Raw genomic sequence first — 20,341 nt, 5'->3', positions numbered from 1 at the left:
GATGAAAGTGCAGAAGCAGGAATACTATAAGTAAGTAAGTACCCTATAAATCAGCGTCATGTTTTTGAGGCGCTCAGTTTTAAATAGGCCGCATCATATTTAACTGCGGATGCGCCCTACCAGTGCTCCCTAAGTAGGCAGCACTCCGCTTCCGTTCGACACTCCGCCCCGGATTACGGCACTTCCAGCCTGGCCCTGCGCGCTGTGAGCGGAGAAGATGGCGGGCGGTGCGGGCTCTTTAGCGGCGCTGTGGACCGAAGTGAACCGCTGTGGACAAAACGGAGACTTCACCAGAGCTCTGAAGGCTGTCAACAAAAGTAGCCATTCCCGTCATTTTACTCTGGTCGCGTCTTGTCGCGAAATCTGTCTGCAAAGCTGGCTGCGCTGGTGTGTGCTAGCCCCGTTAGCATGCAGCTGGCTAAGCTAACCGTGCTCGGCTAGCGGCAGTCGGCGGGTTTGGGGGGCTTTAATGGGGTCGTTTATTCCCTGTAAACACAGTGGTGAGGGTTTCTGCTGGTTGGGAGGATAACTAGGCCGTTGCTGTGAGCTGAAGGGGTGGGTGCAGCAGGTCACGGTTTAATCTGCGCTGGTTGTAAAGGTGTACTGAGTGATTACGTGTCCATCAGGATCTGCTGAGAGCTGACCCAGCTGGCCCGGTCCGTTAGCCTTCCCTGCAGACCTGGAGTTCTGGAGGGTCCAGATCCACCTATTAAACCTGTCAGAACCTGTAGGACTCGATTTGAAGGTGCTGCGACATCTGGGCTCCCCTGGACGGGCTAGCACTACAGAACCTATATATAGCCCATATAGTCATATAGTTGAGGTTAAAGGGGTAGTTCATCCATGTCCCAAACTTTCTGCATAATTAAGGGAGAAGCTGTAAACAACGTCATTCGAAGGGTTTTGATGTCAAACTGTTTGTTGTAGAGATATATACTTCATTAGATTTCGTTACTGTGGCGGTGAATGGAACCAGATGTCGGTCACCATGACTACAATGGAAATCTAGCCGTTTTATTTACTATCCAAACCCACCAGTGATCCTGCACGAGTCTAATGAGAGTTATATGACGTGTTGATGATGGTAGAATAGTGCAAATGAGGGAATTTACCATTAATTAGGGTTTAATTAGTTTAAGCCTAAAATCGTCTCAGAATTGTGGTAAAACAGTGTCTCAGGAGTCAGGAGATGTGTTTATAACCAGTCAGGGTGATGACCTCTGCTTCCATTGACCACCACCACCGAAGCACCTGTACTCGCTGTGAACGTTCGTTTGCGTCATGTCCGTCTGATTATCGCTCGTTATCGGACTCCTCCGTTTCCATGTGTGAGTGTTTCAGTGCTTTGTGATGGCTGTGCGTTTGCCTGATACTCGTCTCCTCTCACGCAGTTCTTCATGAAAACAAGGATGACGTGACGGCGCTGCACTGCAAAGTCGTTTGCCTGATTCAGAACGGGGGGTTCAAGGAGGCGCTGAACGTGATCAACACGCACACCAAGTCTCTCTCCAGGTAAGCAGCGGGTCTTTCCGTCCGTTTTGGAACGACCTGCTGCCACAGGCTGAAGAGCGGCCAGGCTGGAATGCGCCTGTTGGAGAATATCGGTCCACGTTCATATTTGTAGCCGACGCATCGTTTTACCTTATTTTTAGTTTTTCATGATTTCTCTCTCTGTCTGTCTCTCTCTCTCTGTCTCTGTCTGTCTCACTCTCTCTGTCGGTCTCTCTCTGTCTCTGTCTGTCTCTCTCTCTCTGTCGGTCTCTCTCTCTCTCTGTCGGTCTCTCTCTGTCGGTCTCTCTCTCTCTCTCTGTCGGTCTCTCTCTGTCGGTCTCTCTCTCTCTGTCTCTGTCTGTCTCTCTCTCTGTCTCTGTCTGTCTCTCTCTCTGTCTCTGTCTGTCTCTCTCTCTGTCTCTGTCTGTCTCTCTCTCTGTCTCCGTCTGTCTCTGTCTCTCTCTCTGTCTGTCTGTCTCTCTCTCTGTCTGTCTGTCTCTCTCTCTGTCGGTCTGTCTCTCTCTCTGTCTCCGTCTGTCTCTGTCTCTCTCTCTGTCTGTCTGTCGGTCTCTCTCTCTGTCGGTCTCTCTCTCTGTCTCTGTCTCTCTCTCTGTCGGTCTCTCTCTCTGTCTCTGTCTCTCTCTCTGTCGGTCTCTCTCTCTGTCTCTGTCTCTCTCTCTGTCGGTCCGTCTCTGTCTCTCTCTCTGTCGGTCTCTCTCTGTCGGTCTCTCTCTCTCCCTCTCTCTCTCTCTCTCTCTCTCTCTCTCTCTCTCTCTGTCTCTGTCTCTGTCTCTCTCTCTCTCTCTCTCTCTCTGTCTCTGTCTCGGTCTCTCTCTGTCTCTCTCTCTGTCTCTCTCTGTAGTGATTTGATCGGGTTTGAGAAGGCCTACTGTGAGTACCGGCTGAACAGAGTGGAGCACGCGCTGAAGACCATTGAAGGGGTCTCCGAACAGACGGACAAACTCAAAGAACTCTACGGCCAAGTGGTGAGAATGTTCGCTCTGACCGAAGTAGAGGAGGGTAGCATAGATGGACGTAAACTGAGGGGTTAACTAAGGGTACGTCGAATATCACAGCAGAGAGAAATGATCACTTCGTCTTCACAGTTTTATTGAAGGTTTGAGCTGGTTAGTGTGTCCTAACATTGGCATTAGATATTGCAAAACACCACCAGTGTACCACTGATATTGTGAATGTGAGGGGTGTCCTCATTGTTGGTGAAAACCTTTAATAAAATAAATGTCAAAAAGAATGAATTACCCAAATTAAAGAAGTCCAATGTACCTTAATTACATGTTTTAGTATATTTATGTATGTATGTATATATATATAAAATTATTATTATTATTATTATTAAATAATTATATTTTTTAATGCACCTTGGCAACAGGAGCGAAAGCTGAATAAGCTACAGAAGGTGGTGCTGTGTTTGAGCAAACTAGCTGAGCTTAGTCTCCAGCTGTGCTAATTTAGTACTGTTAAGGTAAAATGATATTTAGACCAAAAAAGAAATAAAAACTAAATCTAATGATTAACTATTTAAACTCACTGAGACTCTTTAAAGACTCTGAAATTGAATTAAACTTGAACTCCTTAAATAACACTGCTGTACTGAAAACCATACACAGCTCTACCAGTATGAGGATTTACTGGGTTTAGATGGTTACTTCTGAACCATTTCATGGTGCAAAATTTTATATTATCGAGACTGATAATTAAAAAAAAAGAACAATAATAATAATAATAATTTTTATTTAAAAAAAAAAGTAAAATATTTTACAAAAAGTAAATATTTTTATCTAAACGTTACACTCCTACTACATTTAGCATTTTGGTAAAACAAGTGATTTATCCAAAAGTAACCTTTTTATGTTGCTAAATTATGCTTTTATAGTCCTCGCCCTGGTTAGGGCGCCCCCTAGTGGTTGAGACATAAAGTCTCAATGCTAAGCCCCGCCTCCAAACGCTCATTCTTTGAACCCCTGGTGTGTGTGTATAAAATGTGCCAAGATCTGCTGACAGTCAGGATGGATTTGCGTGGCATTGTGGGAACTGTAGTGGTCTAGGAGTATCGCTGTGGTGGCTGTCGTCTTGTGGTTTTATTCCATGAAGAGCTCACTGTGTGTGTGTGTGTGTGTGTGTGTGTGTGTGTGTGTGTGTGTGTGTGTGTGTGTGTGTGTATGTATAGCTGTATAGGCTGGAGCGGTATGACGAATGTGAAGCTGTGTATAAAGACCTGATCCGAAACTCCCAGGATGAGTATGAGGAGGAGAGGAAGACCAACCTGGCTGCAGTGGTGGCTGCTCTGAGCACCTGGGAGAACACCACACCTGTGAGTGAGAACACACACCAAGTAGCTGGGGGTACACCTGTGGTCCACCATAGCCTCAGCCTTAGATACTAGAGTGGTGTATGAAAGTATAGTACCCTGTGCTTCATTTGGTCATGTGTTATGTATAACCCCGGCCACTAGATGGCAGTGTCGTGCTGTCCTCGGAGACCACTGTTCTGATTGGATAAAAAGTCAACTTTGCTCTCTCAGACTCCGGCCGTTGCTGGTTCTGACCCCAAGACAGTGTCGGGGACTGTAGTGTCATTTTTAGTGTAATTGGTGACTGTCGTGGTCAAATCATCGATAAAAGAAATAAACAGTCAATTTTTAAAAATCAGAAAATTATTAAATACAATTTCTAAATGTAATGTTAAAATTGACTTCACTAACTTCACATGGAAAACAACAAGACTTTTTTTTATATCCATACAATTATTGCTACTGAAAGTCATGTTTTGAATGAAATGGGAGGAGCTAAAGTACCTTGCAGCGTCTGTCCAACACTTCCATAAGCTCATCATCATCGGCGGTTCTGGAACTTGCTTCTAGCGACTTCTTCTAATGTGTTCTGTCTGTGTGCAGGAGGACCTTGGGCTGCCCGAGAGCACGTATGAGCTCTGCTACAACTCCGCCTGCAGCCTGATCGGCCGAGGCCAGCTCAGCGCAGCCATGAAGAAGCTCCAGGAGGCTGAAGGTGAGACCCAGGTTTAATACAAAACTGCCACAGCCACAGTTCTGAAGATCAGTTCTGGGACCTGATGGAGCTCTGATCTCCAGTTCTGCTCAGATGTTGCTGACTGTTGTTTCTAAATTTGAGAGGTTTGATTATGGTGGCTTTCTCCTTGCAGAGCTCTGTAGGATGTCCCTGGCAGAAGACTCGGTGAGCGTCCCAGCTTTCCCTTATCCTTTCTGCTGCTACACTCTTAAAAAATAAAGGTGCCACTAAGGGTGCCTTGAGGAACCTCTTTATAGTTCCATAAAGAACCATGCTTTTAATCAAGATGTGTGAAGATGAAGGTTTTACCGCTTTAAGATCTAAAGGTTCTTCACTCTCTCATTTCTATTACAAGCCTGGTTCTTGTTCTATGAAACTTTCTGAGGTTCTTCAATGCCATCAGTGCTCAGAGATCCCTTTGTATCTCTGCTTCGCTCGTCTCCTACGTTACAGTGCTATTCAGGGAAGCCTGCGGAAGCAGTTGCCTGGTAGTGTGCTGATCATAACGGGCTGCTTTGTTGTGCAGGACGTGACGGAGGAGGATATCGACGCTGAACTGGCAGTGATTCACTCTCAGATGGCTTACATCATGCAGCTGCAGGGCAGAACCGAGGACGCCCTGCAGCTTTACAACCAAGTCATTAAACTCAAGTACGGACGCTCGCTCTCTCGCGCACCCGCGCTGTGTTTACGGCACAGTTTTCAGAGTTTTCATATCTATGGGTTCAAATATGCTGCCCTGTGTAAATGTTCACATTTTTTTAAACTCAATAGTGCAGCAGATAATGTAACGTTGTTATTTTTGGGGCGAGAAAAAGGCTCATGATATCAGAAAAGTGGTACTCCGTACCAATACCACAAATTCTACGATTCTTAATACCAATTTTGAGACTGTAAAAAAATAATTAAGCAATTAATTAATTTCAGCAAAAAGAGTGGGGTGGGGTGGAGGCAGAAATTAATTATTATTATAATTAACTAATTATTATTATTTAAGCAAATAAGTAAATATATGTAACAATAACAATAATAATAATTAAATGTGTGTATGTGTGTGTGTGTATGTATGTATGTATGTATGTATGTATGTGCTGGAAAATCCAAAACAGCCTAATTTGAGTGATATTTTTGCCACATTTCAGTTAATTAATTCAGCTGGGTGTGCACTTACTAATTGCTCAGCAGGTTGTGCCACAGCAGTAGATCAAAAATAGTATGTAAGGATGTAGATTTAATAAATGTTGTAATAAATAATTATTGCTAATAACTATGAATGAAATATAAAGGCTGTTTTTTTCAGACATGATTAAGCTCAGTCTTGGACTAATTTGCAATGTTAATGTTAGTCTTTTCTTCATGTAATGACAAAATATGTATTTTTATATATATATATATATATATATATATATATATATATATATATATATATATATATATATATATATATATATATAATTACCAAAAAATCCAAAACGAGTCAACTGGCATATCATTTTTATTGCTGCACCCAGCTGTCTGACATATGGACCAACTAGCCTCGATGTAATAAATAACAGAATATTAATTAACAGCAAAACCAGTTGCATGTAACCTTCAGGTATATAAACACACATGCAGGTAAACTAAAAGAGCTCCGACCTGGTTCCTAGTATGAAGTCCAGCATTGGCATGTTGCAATGAAGTGCGACCTAGCGACCATCGCATGAATAAGGATAAATAGACCTAATAAATGAATATTGCGACTGTGTATAAAATTTCAGATATGATCAAGCCCAGTCTCGGACTGATTTGCCGTGCTAATGATGTATTAGTGTTGGGAATCCCTTAATAGCCTTAATCTGGATCTGGGAAATCAGCCTCCAGAGCTTTTGAGACGTTACCAATCCCTGTTTATCTCCCTCAGGCCGTCTGATGTGGGTCTTCTAGCCGTAACGGCCAATAACATCATCACCATCAACAAGGTAACCCCTCACCAGCTGTGTAATTATCTCTGAACTGCTAAGTTACTGAAGAGCAGTGCTCTGAAGCATGTGTGCAGCCTTGCCTCATGTGTTGTCTGTGATCCTGCAGGACCAAAATGTGTTCGACTCGAAGAAGAAGGTGAAGCTGATGAACGCTGAGGGTGTGGAGTACAAACTGGCCAAGAAACAGCTGCAAGCCATCGAGTTTAACAAAGCCCTGCTGGCCATGTATACGAACCAGGTACACACACACACACACACACACACACACACACACACACACACACTGAAAGCCAATACTGATCTAAATCTTATCCATCTCTCTCTGATCCTGCTAAAGCTGTATCTAGGCCATCATTAAATTGGTGCAGGCTTGTATAATGGGTGGCTTTCCACACACACACACACACACACACACACACACACACACACAGATGTTTGTACTGAATTCTGACACTTCAGGCCAGTTATCCAATCCTGGTTCACATGAACTGCCCATATCACTATTAATGCCCCCAACACTAGGAGGTGTGACGACTAGCCTACGTCTCCTCTGACACATATAAAGCCAGCCACCGCCTCTTTTCCAGCTGATGCTGCATCGCTAGGTAGCCAGCACGACTCCCCAGTGCCGATACAACAGCTAACAGACGTCTGTGTTGACCGGCATCACACTGGGAGTGATGTGGGTGCCAGCAATCATCACCCCTGAGAGAGCAAGGCCAGTTGTGCTCCCTCTAACTCCAGCTGCTGATGGCAAGCAGCATGGCCCTTTAAATGGGAAATTCTGACCCTTGACTTGGAAAACTCAAGATTTTTATTTTCTGCTATAGCTTGAGTTTAAGATGTTTGTTGCCATGGTGATAACTGGAGTGTGATTTGATAGGCTGACCAGTGTAGGAAGTTGTCGTCGACCCTGCAGTCGCAGAACCCCGGGCACCCGCGACCCGTCCTGATCAAGGTGGCCCAGCTCTGCCGAGAGAAACAACACAGCAAGGCCATAGAGCTACTGCAGGTACGCAGGACAGCACACACACACACTTCTCTCTTGGTCTCTGCTCCTTTCTGTATTTCTGGATTTTACGTACAGGTACAGAGTAGAAATACTTAATTACTGTAAAATTTCAGTAGATTTTAGTAGCTTTTATACTTTTATACATAGCACAGTACTTTACTTTAGCGCAGATCTCTCCCGACTTTATCATCCCCTTACCACCAGACCACAACCAGTTCACTAATGAGTCGGCAGCACACCCATCAGCACACCCAAATAGAAATGCTCCATAATTACTTGGAGTAGAATATTTTTTGCATTCTCTTCCATTAGGTTAGAGGTTAAAAAAGGTTAAAAAGCCCTTTTCCTTTTGCTGTTTTGGAGATGCAAGGTTTTCATAACAGCGATATTTAATAAACATTTACTGTTTTCTATTATTTATGTCATCTCAATTTGCTTTTGCTACTTTAAGCAACATTCTGCAGCAATTTGACCTTAAATCAGCAGCTTCAGGTTCATACTGATGCTCCACTGGCTGTAACCCATAATCATATTAGTGTAAAATCCTGTAGTATTACTCTACCCCTCAGCCCACATGCTGCTGTACCTTCAGATCAAGCTTCTGGAGCTCTCAGCTTGTCCAGAAATGCACGTGTACAGCTGTCAGAGAGTAAAAGTGACTTGCAGTCCTCACCTTTAGGGGGAGCCCAAGAGCAAAACATGCCAGTTTGTACACAGTGCTGCTTTTAAAGGCATGATTTTCACTAGGTACTGTAGACCACACTGATCCATGAGTGTAATAACCCCTCGTGTGTGTGTGTGTGTGCGCGTGTGTGTGTGTGTAGCGTTTCTCAGAAGAGTATCCGGAGAGTGCGTCTGGAATCAAACTGACAATGGCACAACTTTATCTGACGCAAGGTATGTCTGTAATACACACACACTCCAAGCACAGAGACTGCTTCTAGCACTTTCTGGCGTTTACCCCAGTCGCTCTTCTCTCCTTGTAGGTCATGTGACTAAAGCCTGTGACATTCTGAGGTCGATAGAAGACTTTAAGCACAAACAGGGAATGGTAAGAGCTCCTCCTTTCATTTCAGAACCGTCTAAAATAGTAAAGTCCTGCTTCACATTGTGTGTGTGTGTGTGTGTGTGTGTGTGTGTGTGTGTGTGTGTGTGTGTGTGTCTCTCTCTTCATCAAAGGTTTCCGCCCTGGTGACGATGTACACACACGAGGAGGACATTGACAGCGCCATTGATGTCTTCAGCCAGTCTATCCAGTATTATCAGTCTGAACAGGTGAGGGGTAGAGCTGTAAGCTGCCTCACCGTGCTGCCTCGCCTCAGCTCCACACCACTGCTTTACATACTACAGAATCTACACACCCCTCAAAAATGTCTTCTTGTGTGACACAGCCTGGTTCTCCGGCCCACCTGTCCCTGGTACGAGAGGCTGCAGACTTTAAGCTTCGCTACGGGAGGAAGAAGGAGGCCATCAGTGACCTGGAGCAGCTGTGGAAGCAGAACACTAAAGACGTTCACACTCTGGCGCAGCTCATCTCCGCCTACTCGCTCGTGGACCAGGACAAGGCCAAGGCGTATCCTTTAGCACTGCATACACACAAGCACACACACTCACACACACACTCACTGCGTTTTTCCATAGACGTCTGATTAGTCCGGCTAGACTGCACCCGCGTTGATGCCGTGCAAGTGTGGGCAAGACCTTGAAAGGGACGTTGGTGATTAGCTTACAGACTCACAGGCTCTTCTATTGGTATTCAGAGACGAGCTTTAACGCAGCAATATGTGAGAAATGGTGTTCTTTGTTCATTGGCTCCCCCTATAGGCGGGGAGTGTAATTTACTTTGACTCCTATGCTTTAAATACACAAATCATGTTGGTGCGCCTTGAACACATGCATTTCTGGACAAGCTGAGGCGGTAGAGTAATACTACAGGAGTTTACACTAATGTGACTCTATGGGTTCTGCAGTGTTACACAGCAGCAGTTCTGGAGAGAGGTTCTCCTCCTGCAGCTCCACCACCAAACCTCCATAGTGCAGTAGCAGCAGCAGCGCTCTGGCCCGGAGTGGGAATGACGGAGACACTGGTGTTCTCCCTGTTGCAGCCAGTGGAGCATCAGCATGATCCTGAAGCTGCTGGTTTAAGGTAGAATTGCTGCATATACTCCAAATCTGATTTGATCCCGCCTGCAAAGGAGGCTTGCATCCGGTTGGGAGGTGTAGCTTATTGCTGTTTAGCCTACAGAACATCTGTCCGGCTTAGACTGGATCAGCCGATGGATCAGATCTGAGCTGCCTGTCTGAACTAAGCCTGCGAGCGAGTCCGCCGTGTTTGAATGTGTTCTGTGTCTGAAAGCTGAAGAGCTTTTCCTGAGCTCCCGTGTCTCTCAGGCTGAGCAAGCACCTCCCCTCCCCTGATACCATGTCCTTCAACATAGACGTAGACGAACTGGAGAACTCCCACGGAGCCACCTACGTCAGGAAGAAAGCTGCCAAAGTGGCGGGGGAGAACGTGCCCAAGGAGCAGGGGTAGGTGGAGATTACCTCTCTAGGATTAGGGTTGGTGTTTGTCTTGAGATACTTACAGAACTTAACAATCTGGTATTTTTTCATTTTGGCCTAAACAAAAAATGGACAAAAGTATTGGGACACCTGCTCATTTATTGTTTCTTCTAAAATCAAGGGTATTAAAAAGAGCTGATCCTGCTTTTGTTGAGTAACTGTAACTCAGTTAGGGAAGAAGACTTTCTATTAGATTTTGGTTGAAACATTGGTGTGAGGATTTGATTGTATTCAGCATTAAGAGTATTGGGGAGGTCAGGATGTTGGAAGATTGATCAACACCTCCAAATTGGCAGTACTTCTTCTCTACATTGACTGGACAAGCTGTGTGTGTGCATTTGCACATCTGTGCAGTTAAATGCACTCATTAGCAAGGGTGTCCACAAGTATTTGGACATGTGATGTTTAACATGAGTACATTTTCATGATTCTAACTATATCGGTATGGAAGAAAAAATGTAGGACGTGGATCCTGACTGTGTCCATTATGCACTCGTAAAAAAGCTGTGAGACCTAATAGACTGAGTTCTCAGTCGTACCAAAGTAACACGCTTCTTTATATGTTCCTCAGCCAAGAGGACGTGAAGAAGAAGAAGAAAAAGAAGAAGGGTATGTTTGGGTGTTTTCAGTCCTCTCTCGTCACTCATTGTGAATCACTGTGTTATAAGATGCATCGCTGAGTTCCAGCGTCTTCTGTCTCAGGTAAACTGCCCAAGAACTACGACCCCAAATCAACCCCTGACCCCGAACGCTGGCTGCCCATGCGGGAGCGATCATACTATCGAGGCAGGAAGAAGGGCAAGAAGAAGGAGCAGGTGGGCCGAGGAACTCAGGGAGCGACGTCAGGAGCCTCAGCAGAACTGTGAGTTCACTGACAGTTGCCACAAGACCTTCACATGAGACCGTCGAATGAACACTCACTCTTAGGACCACCCTTAAAAATCGAATACTGACGTTTAGAATTCTTAATTAATACATTTATTGCATAAACATTCTGATTGGCATTTAAGGGCTGTCCTTAATTATTGCAAATTTTTAGAAGCTTCTGCCTTTTTAGCCACACTGATGTTACAAATTCCTTCAGCTAAGACTTTGAGGCAGAATATTATTTATAATAGAATGATTTTCATTCATTTTAAGTGTATTAATTACGCAATATATCCAGTAGGTGGCAGCGATGTTTGACTAGCCTATAGCAGTGATGGTGAAAATGAACCGAAATCCGCTGTAAACACACACTAATAATAATAATAATAATAATAAATATTATATAACCTAATAAAATGTTTTATTAAAATGAAGAATTTATAATTTTTTAATAGTAATTGTTAAGTTTCTTAGTTGTTTAGCTTCTGTGGCTGTCTTAAAAACTTTAATTGCCCTAAGATGAGGCAACCTAGATGCCTGGCATAAGCTCATAATAGACGACGACTACTACTACTAATAATAATAATAATAATAATAATAAAATAAATATCTGACATTTGTCACACAGAAGTTCTGGAATACTCAAGTATTCAAGCTAAAAATTATAATATTCATTTAAAAAAGTGTAATGTAATGAAATACTGCATAAATATTGCATATACAATATAATTAACTGCACAGTTTTGCTTACTGATCATTGATTTCCTGTTTCTGTGTGCCTCAGAGACGCTAGCAAGATGGCCAGCAGCCCCCCCACCTCCCCGCGGCCGGGGTCCGGCACAGGCTCCGCCTCCAACGTGGTCCCACCAAGGCAACAGAAGCCGGCAGCGTCCGGAGCAACGCGCAAAAAAGCCCCTCAGAAAAAGAAGAAGGGTGGGAAAGGCGGATGGTAGAGTGGTTGGTGGAGAGCTGGAGTCCTGGAGTCATTCCCAAACCCCTTCCTAACGCGGCCCTCCATGGAGATTTGAGAAGACTGGATAAGTGGAGCTGGAATGGCAGTGATGTCACGTGGCCCCTCGTCGGGATGAAGAACCTGCTGTAGAACAACGACAGAACACATCCAGTCACTCAAAATATGTAAGGAGAGATCTGGGACAGGGAGAAGGGGATGGGTTTGAAATGGACAGAAGAAAAAGAGAAGACCGGTGTAGAATAAACAGTAAAGCGACCCAGGGAGAGGCTTTCTTTTGTTTTTTTTTTTTTTTGTTTGTTTTTTTCATTTTTAACCATCAGATATGTTGTACAGTTACAACTGTTCCGTTTAATTACGGCTAATTATTTCAAATTCCTGTTTTTCCTTAATTCAGCATAAAGCGATCAGGTGAGCCGCAGACATCCAGATATTCAGTTGTTAGTGGTTCGTTGGCATACATTCATAAGAATACCTTCCTGTTGTGCAGGGAACAGTTTTATGGTCTCATGAGCTCCCTCCTCCCAGTCACCTGAACATGAATTCATTAAATATGATCTTTTTAATTTGCTGGTAACGTTGGACAGAAACAGCTACTTTATGTCAACCAAAAACAGAAACTAAGGCTGTTTATGCAAATTGAAATTATTTATTTTTTAAACTCCTGGATCAAGCTCACTTGTAATTTCCTAATAAGGCGTCTCCTTCAGCTGTTTCCCATTGTAGGGGATGCTGGAAGTGGAATAACTGAGGTTTAGCCCCAATGTAAAGTCTTAATAAAGAGATTTTCCTTGTGAGTTCAGTGTCTTCTTTTTCTCTAAGGTTTGTGTGTGGGCTTTTATTGATACAGCGCCCAATTATTACCTAATAGTACCTGATACATCTCACTGAAACAAAGCCACTGTAATCCACTGGAGTATTTTAACCAGTCTTAGCATTGGTATGGCTAAGATCAGCTGGATATTTATGCTGAAATAGACATATATATATATATATATATATATAGTCTGTGTGTGTGTGTCTATGAGACATAGATATGGATATAATGTATGTGTATATAAGATTAAAATGTGTTCTCACACAAAACAGTAGAAGGAGATCCTTTTAATGGGGGGAAAAAGCAGATGTCATGTCTGTTTCGGTCCATGCATCATTGCCATTATGTCAAAAAGTTCGGGGGGGGGGGGGGATGAAGATAAAGTAAAAATAAGTAAAAAAATACTAAAACATTTAATGCACACAGTATGTATACAGTATTTGTGCAGTATGTCAAATTCACTTAAACAATAATTATGCTTTAGAAGTATCTGGAGAGGAAGTGACTTTTTTTTTTAAGAAAGAAAATCTAAATTAAAAACATGTATTTTAACTAGGGTCCCAAGTCTCTCTCATTATCAAAATAACATTTTAAAAGAATATATATATATATATAAATAAATTACATTGATTGATATAGTGTGTGTGTATATCTTTTAAAACATTCATTTGATAATGAGTTTGGTTTATTTTAACAGTAGATCAAATATTTCCTGGTATTGATAATAGAATATCGATCAGAGCTGTAGGGTCTGTTGGGCTGTAGGGGACTGAGCTGCTGCCCGCTGGCTGCGCCACAGCGCCCTCTGCTGGGAACACGTTTGGGCGGGGGGCAGATTTCGGCGCAGCACCGGAAAGCGTACCGGTTAGTTAATCCACTTGTGGAGCCGAAGCTCCGTCATGGCCGCGGGTTTGTGAGAAGCGCAGATTCACGCGTTTCTGCAGGCGACGGATCTTCAGTCATGGCCGGTTTGCGAGAGGCAGGTCTGGTGGGTGCCGCGCTCGCGCTGGCGGGGGGGCTGGTGTTTGTCCTCTGGAGTTTCATACAAACCAAAAAAGCCCAGCCGGGGAGAGGGAAGCTCCCGGACCCGGACAGACAGCGAGCCGCCGCGGAGCGAAGAGGAGCTCCAGCCCTGCCCGAGGTCTGTTCCCCCTCCTGTAGCCCTGAACGGGTACCATGACAACCGAGCTAGCTTTGACTTAGCTACCGTTAGTCCTTTCAGTGAGCTTATAACTGCTTTATTAACCTTATAACTGCTTTATTAACATTATAACTGCTTTACTGAGGTTATAACTGCTTTATTAACCTTATAACTGCTTTATTAACATTATAACTGCTTTATTAACATTATAACTGCTTTATTAACCTTATAACGGCTTTATTAACCTTATAACTGCTTTATTAACCTTATAACTGCTTTATTAACCTTATAACTGCTTTATTAACCTTATAACTGCTTTATTAACCTTATAACTGCTTTACTAACCTTATAACTGCTTTACTGAGCTTATAACTGCTTTACTAACCTTATAACTGCTTTACTGAGCTTATAACTGCTTTATTAACCTTATAACGGCTTTATTAACCTTATAACTGCTTTATTAACCTTATAACTGCTTTACTGAGCTTATAACTGCTTTATTAACCTTATAACTGCTTTACTGAGCTTATAACTGCTTTATTAACCTTATAACTGCTTTACTAACCTTATAACTGCTTTATTAACCTTATAACTGCTTTATTAACCTTATAACTGCTTTATTAACCTTATAACTGCTTTACTAACCTTATAACTGCTTTACTAACCTTATAACTGCTTTATTAACCTTATAACTGCTTTACTGAGCTTATAACTGCTTTATTAACCTTATAACTGCTTTACTGAGCTTATAACTGCTTTATTAACCTTATAACTGCTTTACTAACCTTATAACTGCTTTATTAACCTTATAACTGCTTTATTAACCTTATAACTGCTTTACTAACCTTATAACTGCTTTACTAACCTTATAACTGCTTTATTAACCTTATAACTGCTTTATTAACCTTATAACTGCTTTACTGAGCTTATAACTGCTTTATTAACCTTATAACTGCTTTACTGAGCTTATAACTGCTTTATTAACCTTATAACTGCTTTACTGAGCTTATAACGGCTTTATTAACCTCATAACTGCTTTATTAACCTTATAACTGCTTTATTAACCTTATAACTGCTTTACTAACCTTATAACTGCTTTACTAACCTTATAACTGCTTTATTAACCTTATAACGGCTTTACTGAGCTTATAACTGCTTTATTAACCTTATAACTGCTTTATTAACCTTATAACTGCTTTATTAACCTTATAACGGCTTTACTGAGCTTATAACTGCTTTATTAACCTTATAACTGCTTTATTAACCTTATAACTGCTTTATTAACCTTATAACGGCTTTACTGAGCTTATAACTGCTTTATTAACCTTATAACTGCTTTACTGAGGTTATAACTGCTTTATTAACCTTATAACTGCTTTATTAACCTTATAACGGCTTTATTAACCTTATAACTGCTTTACTGAGCTTATAACTGCTTTATTAACCTTATAACTGCTTTATTAACCCTATAACTGCTTTACTGAGGGTTATAACTGCTTTATTAACCTTATAACTGCTTTATTAACCTTATAACTGCTTTGTTAACCTTATAACTGCTTTACTGAGGTTATAACTGCTTTATTAACCTTATAACTGCTTTATTAACCCTATAACTGCTTTACTGAGGTTATAACTGCTTTATTAACCTTATAACTGCTTTATTAACCTTATAACTGCTTTACTGAGGTCATAACTGCTTTATTAACCTTATAACTGCTTTATTAACCTTATAACTGCTTTATTAACCCTATAACTGCTTTACTGAGGTTATAACTGCTTTATTAACCTTATAACTGCTTTATTAACCTTATAACTGCTTTACTGAGGTTTATAGCTGCCTTATTAACCTTGTAACTGCTTTACTGAGGTTTATAACTGCTTTATTAACCTTATAACTGCTTTACTGAAGTTTATAACTGTTTTACTGAGGTTTATAACTGCTTTATTGACCTTATAACTGTTTTACTGAGGTTTATAACTGCTTTACTGAGGTTTATAGCTGCTTTATTAAAGTTATAGCCGGTTTACTGAGGTTTATAACTGCTTTATTAACCTTATAACTGCTTTATTAACCTTATAACTGCTTCACTGAGAGTACTTCTTCTCTACAGGGACTAAACAAGCTGTGTGTGTGTGCATTTGCACACCTGTGTCACCAATGGATGCAGCTTAAAGAAGGGGTGTCCACAAACATTTGGACACGCAGCGTGCTTTAGTAAGGGATCTAGCTGTTTGAGGTCACTGCAGGGTTTGACCTGTGAGGGCAGTCACCTCAGCTGTCGGGACACTGCTGTCAACAACCCTTCCTCGTTACGAGCTTTACTCCAGTCTTCCTCGCTGTACTGTCAGCCTGCTGCTCAACCTGTGTGTGTGTGTGTGTGTGTGTGTGTGTGTGTGTGTGTGTGTGTGTGTGTAGCAGCCCCAGGAGGCCGGTACCCAGGTGCTGGTGTTAGGTCTGGAGGGTGCGGGGAAGACCAGCCTGCTGCACTGCTTCGCGACGGGTAGCCTGGAGCAGGACGTCTCGCCCACTCAGGGCTTCAACGCCATCTCCATCAACAAAGAGGAGCTGCACATCGAGTTCCTCGAGAGTACATACAGCGCCACCTACCTTTAAAAAAACACTGCAGCACGTATTTAGCCTAATCTCCGTCTGGCTCGTCTGGAGCTCACAGTCGATTATCACAGACAGTGATGTCAGTGTGTGAGAGTACACCGAGTACACTGAGACTCCTGCCCTTTGGCGTCTGTTATAAAGGTATTAAATAATAACAGGTAAATCACTGTCTGTGTAATCGGCTGTACGCTGCTAACGCTCAGCTACAGGAACACAACCACTGAATTCAGCCATATATGAGCCCTTACAGTCACACAGTAATCAGGACTGACTATTATATATATATATATGTATATGTCATATCCTTTTTATTATGATGATTTAAGAAATGATTAATGTTTATTAAGATATTATATTAATGTGAATTTAACATTGGGGGGAAAAATAAAATACAAAATCTAGCATGAACAAAACTCACGAAATACTAAATAAATGTAAAATTAAAATTAAATGTAGTCAAAAAAATTGAAATATGCAAAAAGCAAAACTATTAAAAATGTAAATGTGGCAAATGTTAAAACACTTTAAATTTATAAAAACATTTTTTCTGTATGTTAAATTCAGTTTATTTGCTTAATTTAACATTGTCACAAACAACAATAAAGTGGAGTAATTGTGCAATAAATAGGTAATTTTTTCCAATATATTAAATTTTGTAGAAATCTGTTTAAAAAAAAAAATAATATTAAATATTGTGCTACAAAAATCAATGGCTCATTAACATGCTATAATATATTTTATTAAAGTATTAAATTTAGTAAATAAATTAACATTTTGTCAAAAAGCTGATTTATTGTTTATTTCCTTAATTTAATGTATTTCCATAAATGTGGCATCTATGAAAGTAACAGTGCATTAAATGTTATATTTATTTTTTTACCAATATATAAAGTAATATATTCAAAATAAATAAAAATATATTATTTTCTGATAGTTTATTTATTCCAGAACATCCACAATTAATTTGACCAGAGGTGTCCAAACTTTTGCCCCAGACTGTATGTTCACCCGTGTTTCTGCTGTAAAGAGCAGACAAACACTGGAAATGAACGTTTGGACAGTCTTATGCGAAAGTTTTGGTTCCCCTGGTGAAATGCCGCCGTCTGGGTCAGGTCAGTGGGCATTGGCTAACTGCTTCTGTGCTCTGTTGTGGACAGTCGGAGGTGTGGAGAAGCTGAGGGATTACTGGCAGATGTACCTGAAGAAGGCCCGGGTGCTGGTGTTTGTGGTGGACTCAGCCGACCCCGCCCACTTTCCTCTGGCTAAAACTCACCTGCACCGGCTGCTGGCCGCCGACCCGTACCTGCCGCTGGTCCTGCTGGCCAACAAACAGGTGAGGAGCCCGTGTCCCAGGCTGTCCCAGCGTGTGTGTGTGTGTTATCTGCATTTCTGTAGAAGTGGTTTTACCACCCTGTTATTTTACTCACCAATTTTCCCATGACAGTGAGACTGTGGAACATGATGATGAGCTCTGCTCTGATTGGCTGGTTTATGTCAATGTGGCGGATCACAGGGGTGGGATGTAGTCAGGGTTGGTGAGGGTGGGATTTAGTGAGGGTGCCGTTGTGCCCAGACAGACTAACTATCCTGCTGTTCGCCAGAGCCACAACCTTGTGACTGGGATCAGCCATAACATTATGACCAACTGCCTAATATTGAATAGGCCCCCTTGTGCCGCCTAAACCAGATCTGACCCTTTGAGGCATGGACACCACAAGACCTCTGAAGGTGTCCTGCTGTGGTATCTGGACACCTTCAGACGTTACAGCAGATCCTGTATGTCCTGTAAGTGAGGTGGAGATTCCATTAGCAGCAGAGCCTCGGGCGCCCATGACCCTGTCACCTGTTCACCAGTTGTCCTTTCTCAGGACACTTTTGGTAGGTCCTGACCACTGTGAGCCATAACCCCCGCCTTCATCACCTTTAAGAACGGACTGTTCACTCGCTGACTGATATAGTGATCCACCCCTCGACAGACAGGAGCCTCTGTAGATGAAGATCATCAATGTCCTCAAACTCTCTCTCTCTCTCTCTCTCTCAGGACGTCGCAGGAGCTCGTGGCGTGGCGGATCTGTACGAGGCCTTATCGCTGGGCACTGTGGGTGATGCCCGTAAGCTGTGTGTTCTCGGGACGCAGGTGCAGAAGGGCAGGGCCGAGACCAACGTCGGCGTACAGGACGCCCGAGAGCTCATCATCGAGATGATGAACAACAGCCATGCATAAAAACAGCGCTCCACCACACTCCACCCGATTGGCTGAACTCCCCGATCGGTCGACCCGTATGTCTTTAAACACGTCAGGGCCCTTTCTTCACCAAATACGTTACTGATGGTACCTTAAAGGAGCAGCTCATCCAAATATGCTAACATGGCTCAAAATAACTAACATGCATGAGGCTAACTGGTGGCTGCTCGCTTTCATTGACTGTTAGCAGCTGTTAGCGTTCTCACCGAACTGCTTCCTTAAGAGGGGGATTTTACAGGGCTGTAGGTTTTCATAGCTGTAGTATTTCTATAGACCGTTTTTTTGTGATCGTTCTGGGAAAAGACTTTTTTTTACTATACAGCACTGTGCAAAAGTTTTAGTCCCCTAATCCCATCACTCTAACCCCTGTCTCAGCAGTAACAGAGTTTCCCACAGTAGAAGCTCCAGATCTCATCAGAACAGATAAAGCAGGTGAACATAAATCCATAAAGAGGAGAAACAAGAGCTTCTCATTCTGAAGAAAGTAGTGAGATCTTGTCGGTGAGCTAGTCTGAAGAACCGAGCTCGGCTCCTCCAGGTTTCTCCTGGACGCCCCCCAGTCCAGCCAGCACAGCGTGGAGGATGTGTTCAACTCCATCAGCAGCAGCATCAGCAGCAGCAGCTCACCTGAGTTACCATCATTAAGCCCTGATTTACCACCAAACCAGGTGTTGATATGTGGAGAACTCTAAATAACACTAGACTCCATGAGGAGAACTTTGGAGATGTTCTAATGATGAACACAGTGATGGAGAACCACCACCACTTTCTGTAGGAGTGTTATTATTAGTGTTTATTCTAATATCAGTGTTTTACTGAGCAGATCAGCAGCTTTACACTCTGATTTACACTAATCAGGGGACTTAAACTTTTGCACAGTGCTGTATGATGAGCGTTTGGAGAAGAATGCCAAAGACTAAGTGTTTATTTTACTGTATTATTGGGAGGAATGTGAGGAAACGTTGGGCGTAAAGCTACCATGGTTTGCGAGTGCATTTGTGTGTTTTGCGATTGTATCTGTATTTAACGTGATGGTTTGGGTTGGTTGAGTGTTCTCAAACAGGTTCTTGTCTCTGTCTGAATATATCTGTTACATTGTTTTACGTATTCCCTGTATCTGTTCGTACCTGGAGTTGGACTTTGAAAGCAATACAGTTGTTAAAGTTTCAAAATGTTCCGTTTTTTGCTTACCAATAAAAACATAATATATATATGACTGTTATATTGCAGAGATTCTGTAAACAACAACAACTAGCAACAGTCAGATGCCGTTATGCTGCTGTTAACTGTTGAAGCATTAGTGCTGTGGTTATCGGTTTGGTCCCCGGTGTTGCCCCAGTCATCCGTCAGTGTCCGGGAATCCTAGAGAGCATAACTGACCCTCTAGGTGCTATCTTTCTACATTCATCTACATACAGTCATGGTCAAGTCCTCTGGCTTCCTCTAGCTGCTGCCCAGGTCATCAGATTCAGACCCCTGACTCCGGTCTACAAAGACAAGACTGGACCAGCCAGCCCCTCCGTACCGAGAGCCCTTCCAGCTTCAAGTACGTCTCGTCTCGACCCTCCATCCTTTAAGATCCACGGAAGACGAGCGTCCAGACTTTTTACT

General features: G+C 42.5%; 2 protein-coding genes across 4 annotated transcripts; both read left to right on the top strand.

The window, feature by feature from the left end:
* Window positions 1-206: 206 nt before the first annotated feature.
* On the top strand, window positions 207-12,710 carry srp72 (signal recognition particle 72). Of its 2 annotated transcripts, XM_072693649.1 has the most exons (19): window positions 207-317; window positions 1,392-1,512; window positions 2,354-2,477; window positions 3,680-3,823; window positions 4,406-4,517; window positions 4,672-4,703; window positions 5,065-5,135; window positions 5,166-5,189; window positions 6,442-6,499; window positions 6,609-6,740; window positions 7,386-7,514; window positions 8,339-8,411; window positions 8,501-8,565; window positions 8,694-8,789; window positions 8,906-9,087; window positions 9,906-10,043; window positions 10,648-10,685; window positions 10,779-10,938; window positions 11,728-12,710. In XM_072693649.1, the coding sequence occupies exons 1-19, from the start codon at window positions 218-220 to the stop codon at window positions 11,894-11,896; spliced, it is 1,968 nt and encodes a 655-aa protein (XP_072549750.1). In that variant the 5' UTR covers window positions 207-217; the 3' UTR covers window positions 11,897-12,710. The 2 variants fall into 2 exon arrangements, with proteins under 2 accessions (XP_072549750.1, XP_072549749.1); XM_072693648.1 differs by having other exon boundaries at window positions 5,065-5,189.
* Window positions 12,711-13,579: 869 nt separating this feature from the next.
* arl9 (ADP-ribosylation factor-like 9) lies at window positions 13,580-19,941 on the top strand. Of its 2 annotated transcripts, none has more exons than XM_072693578.1 (4): window positions 13,580-13,871; window positions 16,291-16,459; window positions 17,643-17,818; window positions 18,527-19,941. In XM_072693578.1, the coding sequence occupies exons 1-4, from the start codon at window positions 13,692-13,694 to the stop codon at window positions 18,707-18,709; spliced, it is 708 nt and encodes a 235-aa protein (XP_072549679.1). In that variant the 5' UTR covers window positions 13,580-13,691; the 3' UTR covers window positions 18,710-19,941. The 2 variants fall into 2 exon arrangements, with proteins under 2 accessions (XP_072549679.1, XP_072549678.1); XM_072693577.1 differs by having other exon boundaries at window positions 16,288-16,459.
* The last annotated feature ends 400 nt before the right edge of the window (window positions 19,942-20,341 follow it).

Source organism: Salminus brasiliensis, chromosome 12 (assembly GCF_030463535.1).
Source record: "Salminus brasiliensis chromosome 12, fSalBra1.hap2, whole genome shotgun sequence".
Lineage (NCBI taxonomy): Eukaryota > Metazoa > Chordata > Actinopteri > Characiformes > Bryconidae > Salminus > Salminus brasiliensis.
This window is presented reverse-complemented; position numbering and strand designations above follow the sequence as displayed.

Excerpts from the sequence above, each read along its gene's own strand:
- srp72 (XM_072693648.1), top strand. The coding sequence starts at position 218 with ATGGCGGGCGGTGCGGGCTCTTTAGCGGCGCTGTGGACCGAAGTGAAC. Across the intron at positions 4,704-5,064 it reads TGTCCCTGGCAGAAGACTCG|GACGTGACGGAGGAGGATAT; the intron begins GTGAGCGTCCCA and ends TTTGTTGTGCAG. Across the intron at positions 10,939-11,727 it reads TCAGGAGCCTCAGCAGAACT|AGACGCTAGCAAGATGGCCA; the intron begins GTGAGTTCACTG and ends TGTGTGCCTCAG.
- arl9 (XM_072693577.1), top strand. The coding sequence starts at position 13,692 with ATGGCCGGTTTGCGAGAGGCAGGTCTGGTGGGTGCCGCGCTCGCGCTG. Across the intron at positions 13,872-16,287 it reads GAGCTCCAGCCCTGCCCGAG|CAGCCCCAGGAGGCCGGTAC; the intron begins GTCTGTTCCCCC and ends GTGTGTGTGTAG. Across the intron at positions 16,460-17,642 it reads GCACATCGAGTTCCTCGAGA|TCGGAGGTGTGGAGAAGCTG; the intron begins GTACATACAGCG and ends TGTTGTGGACAG.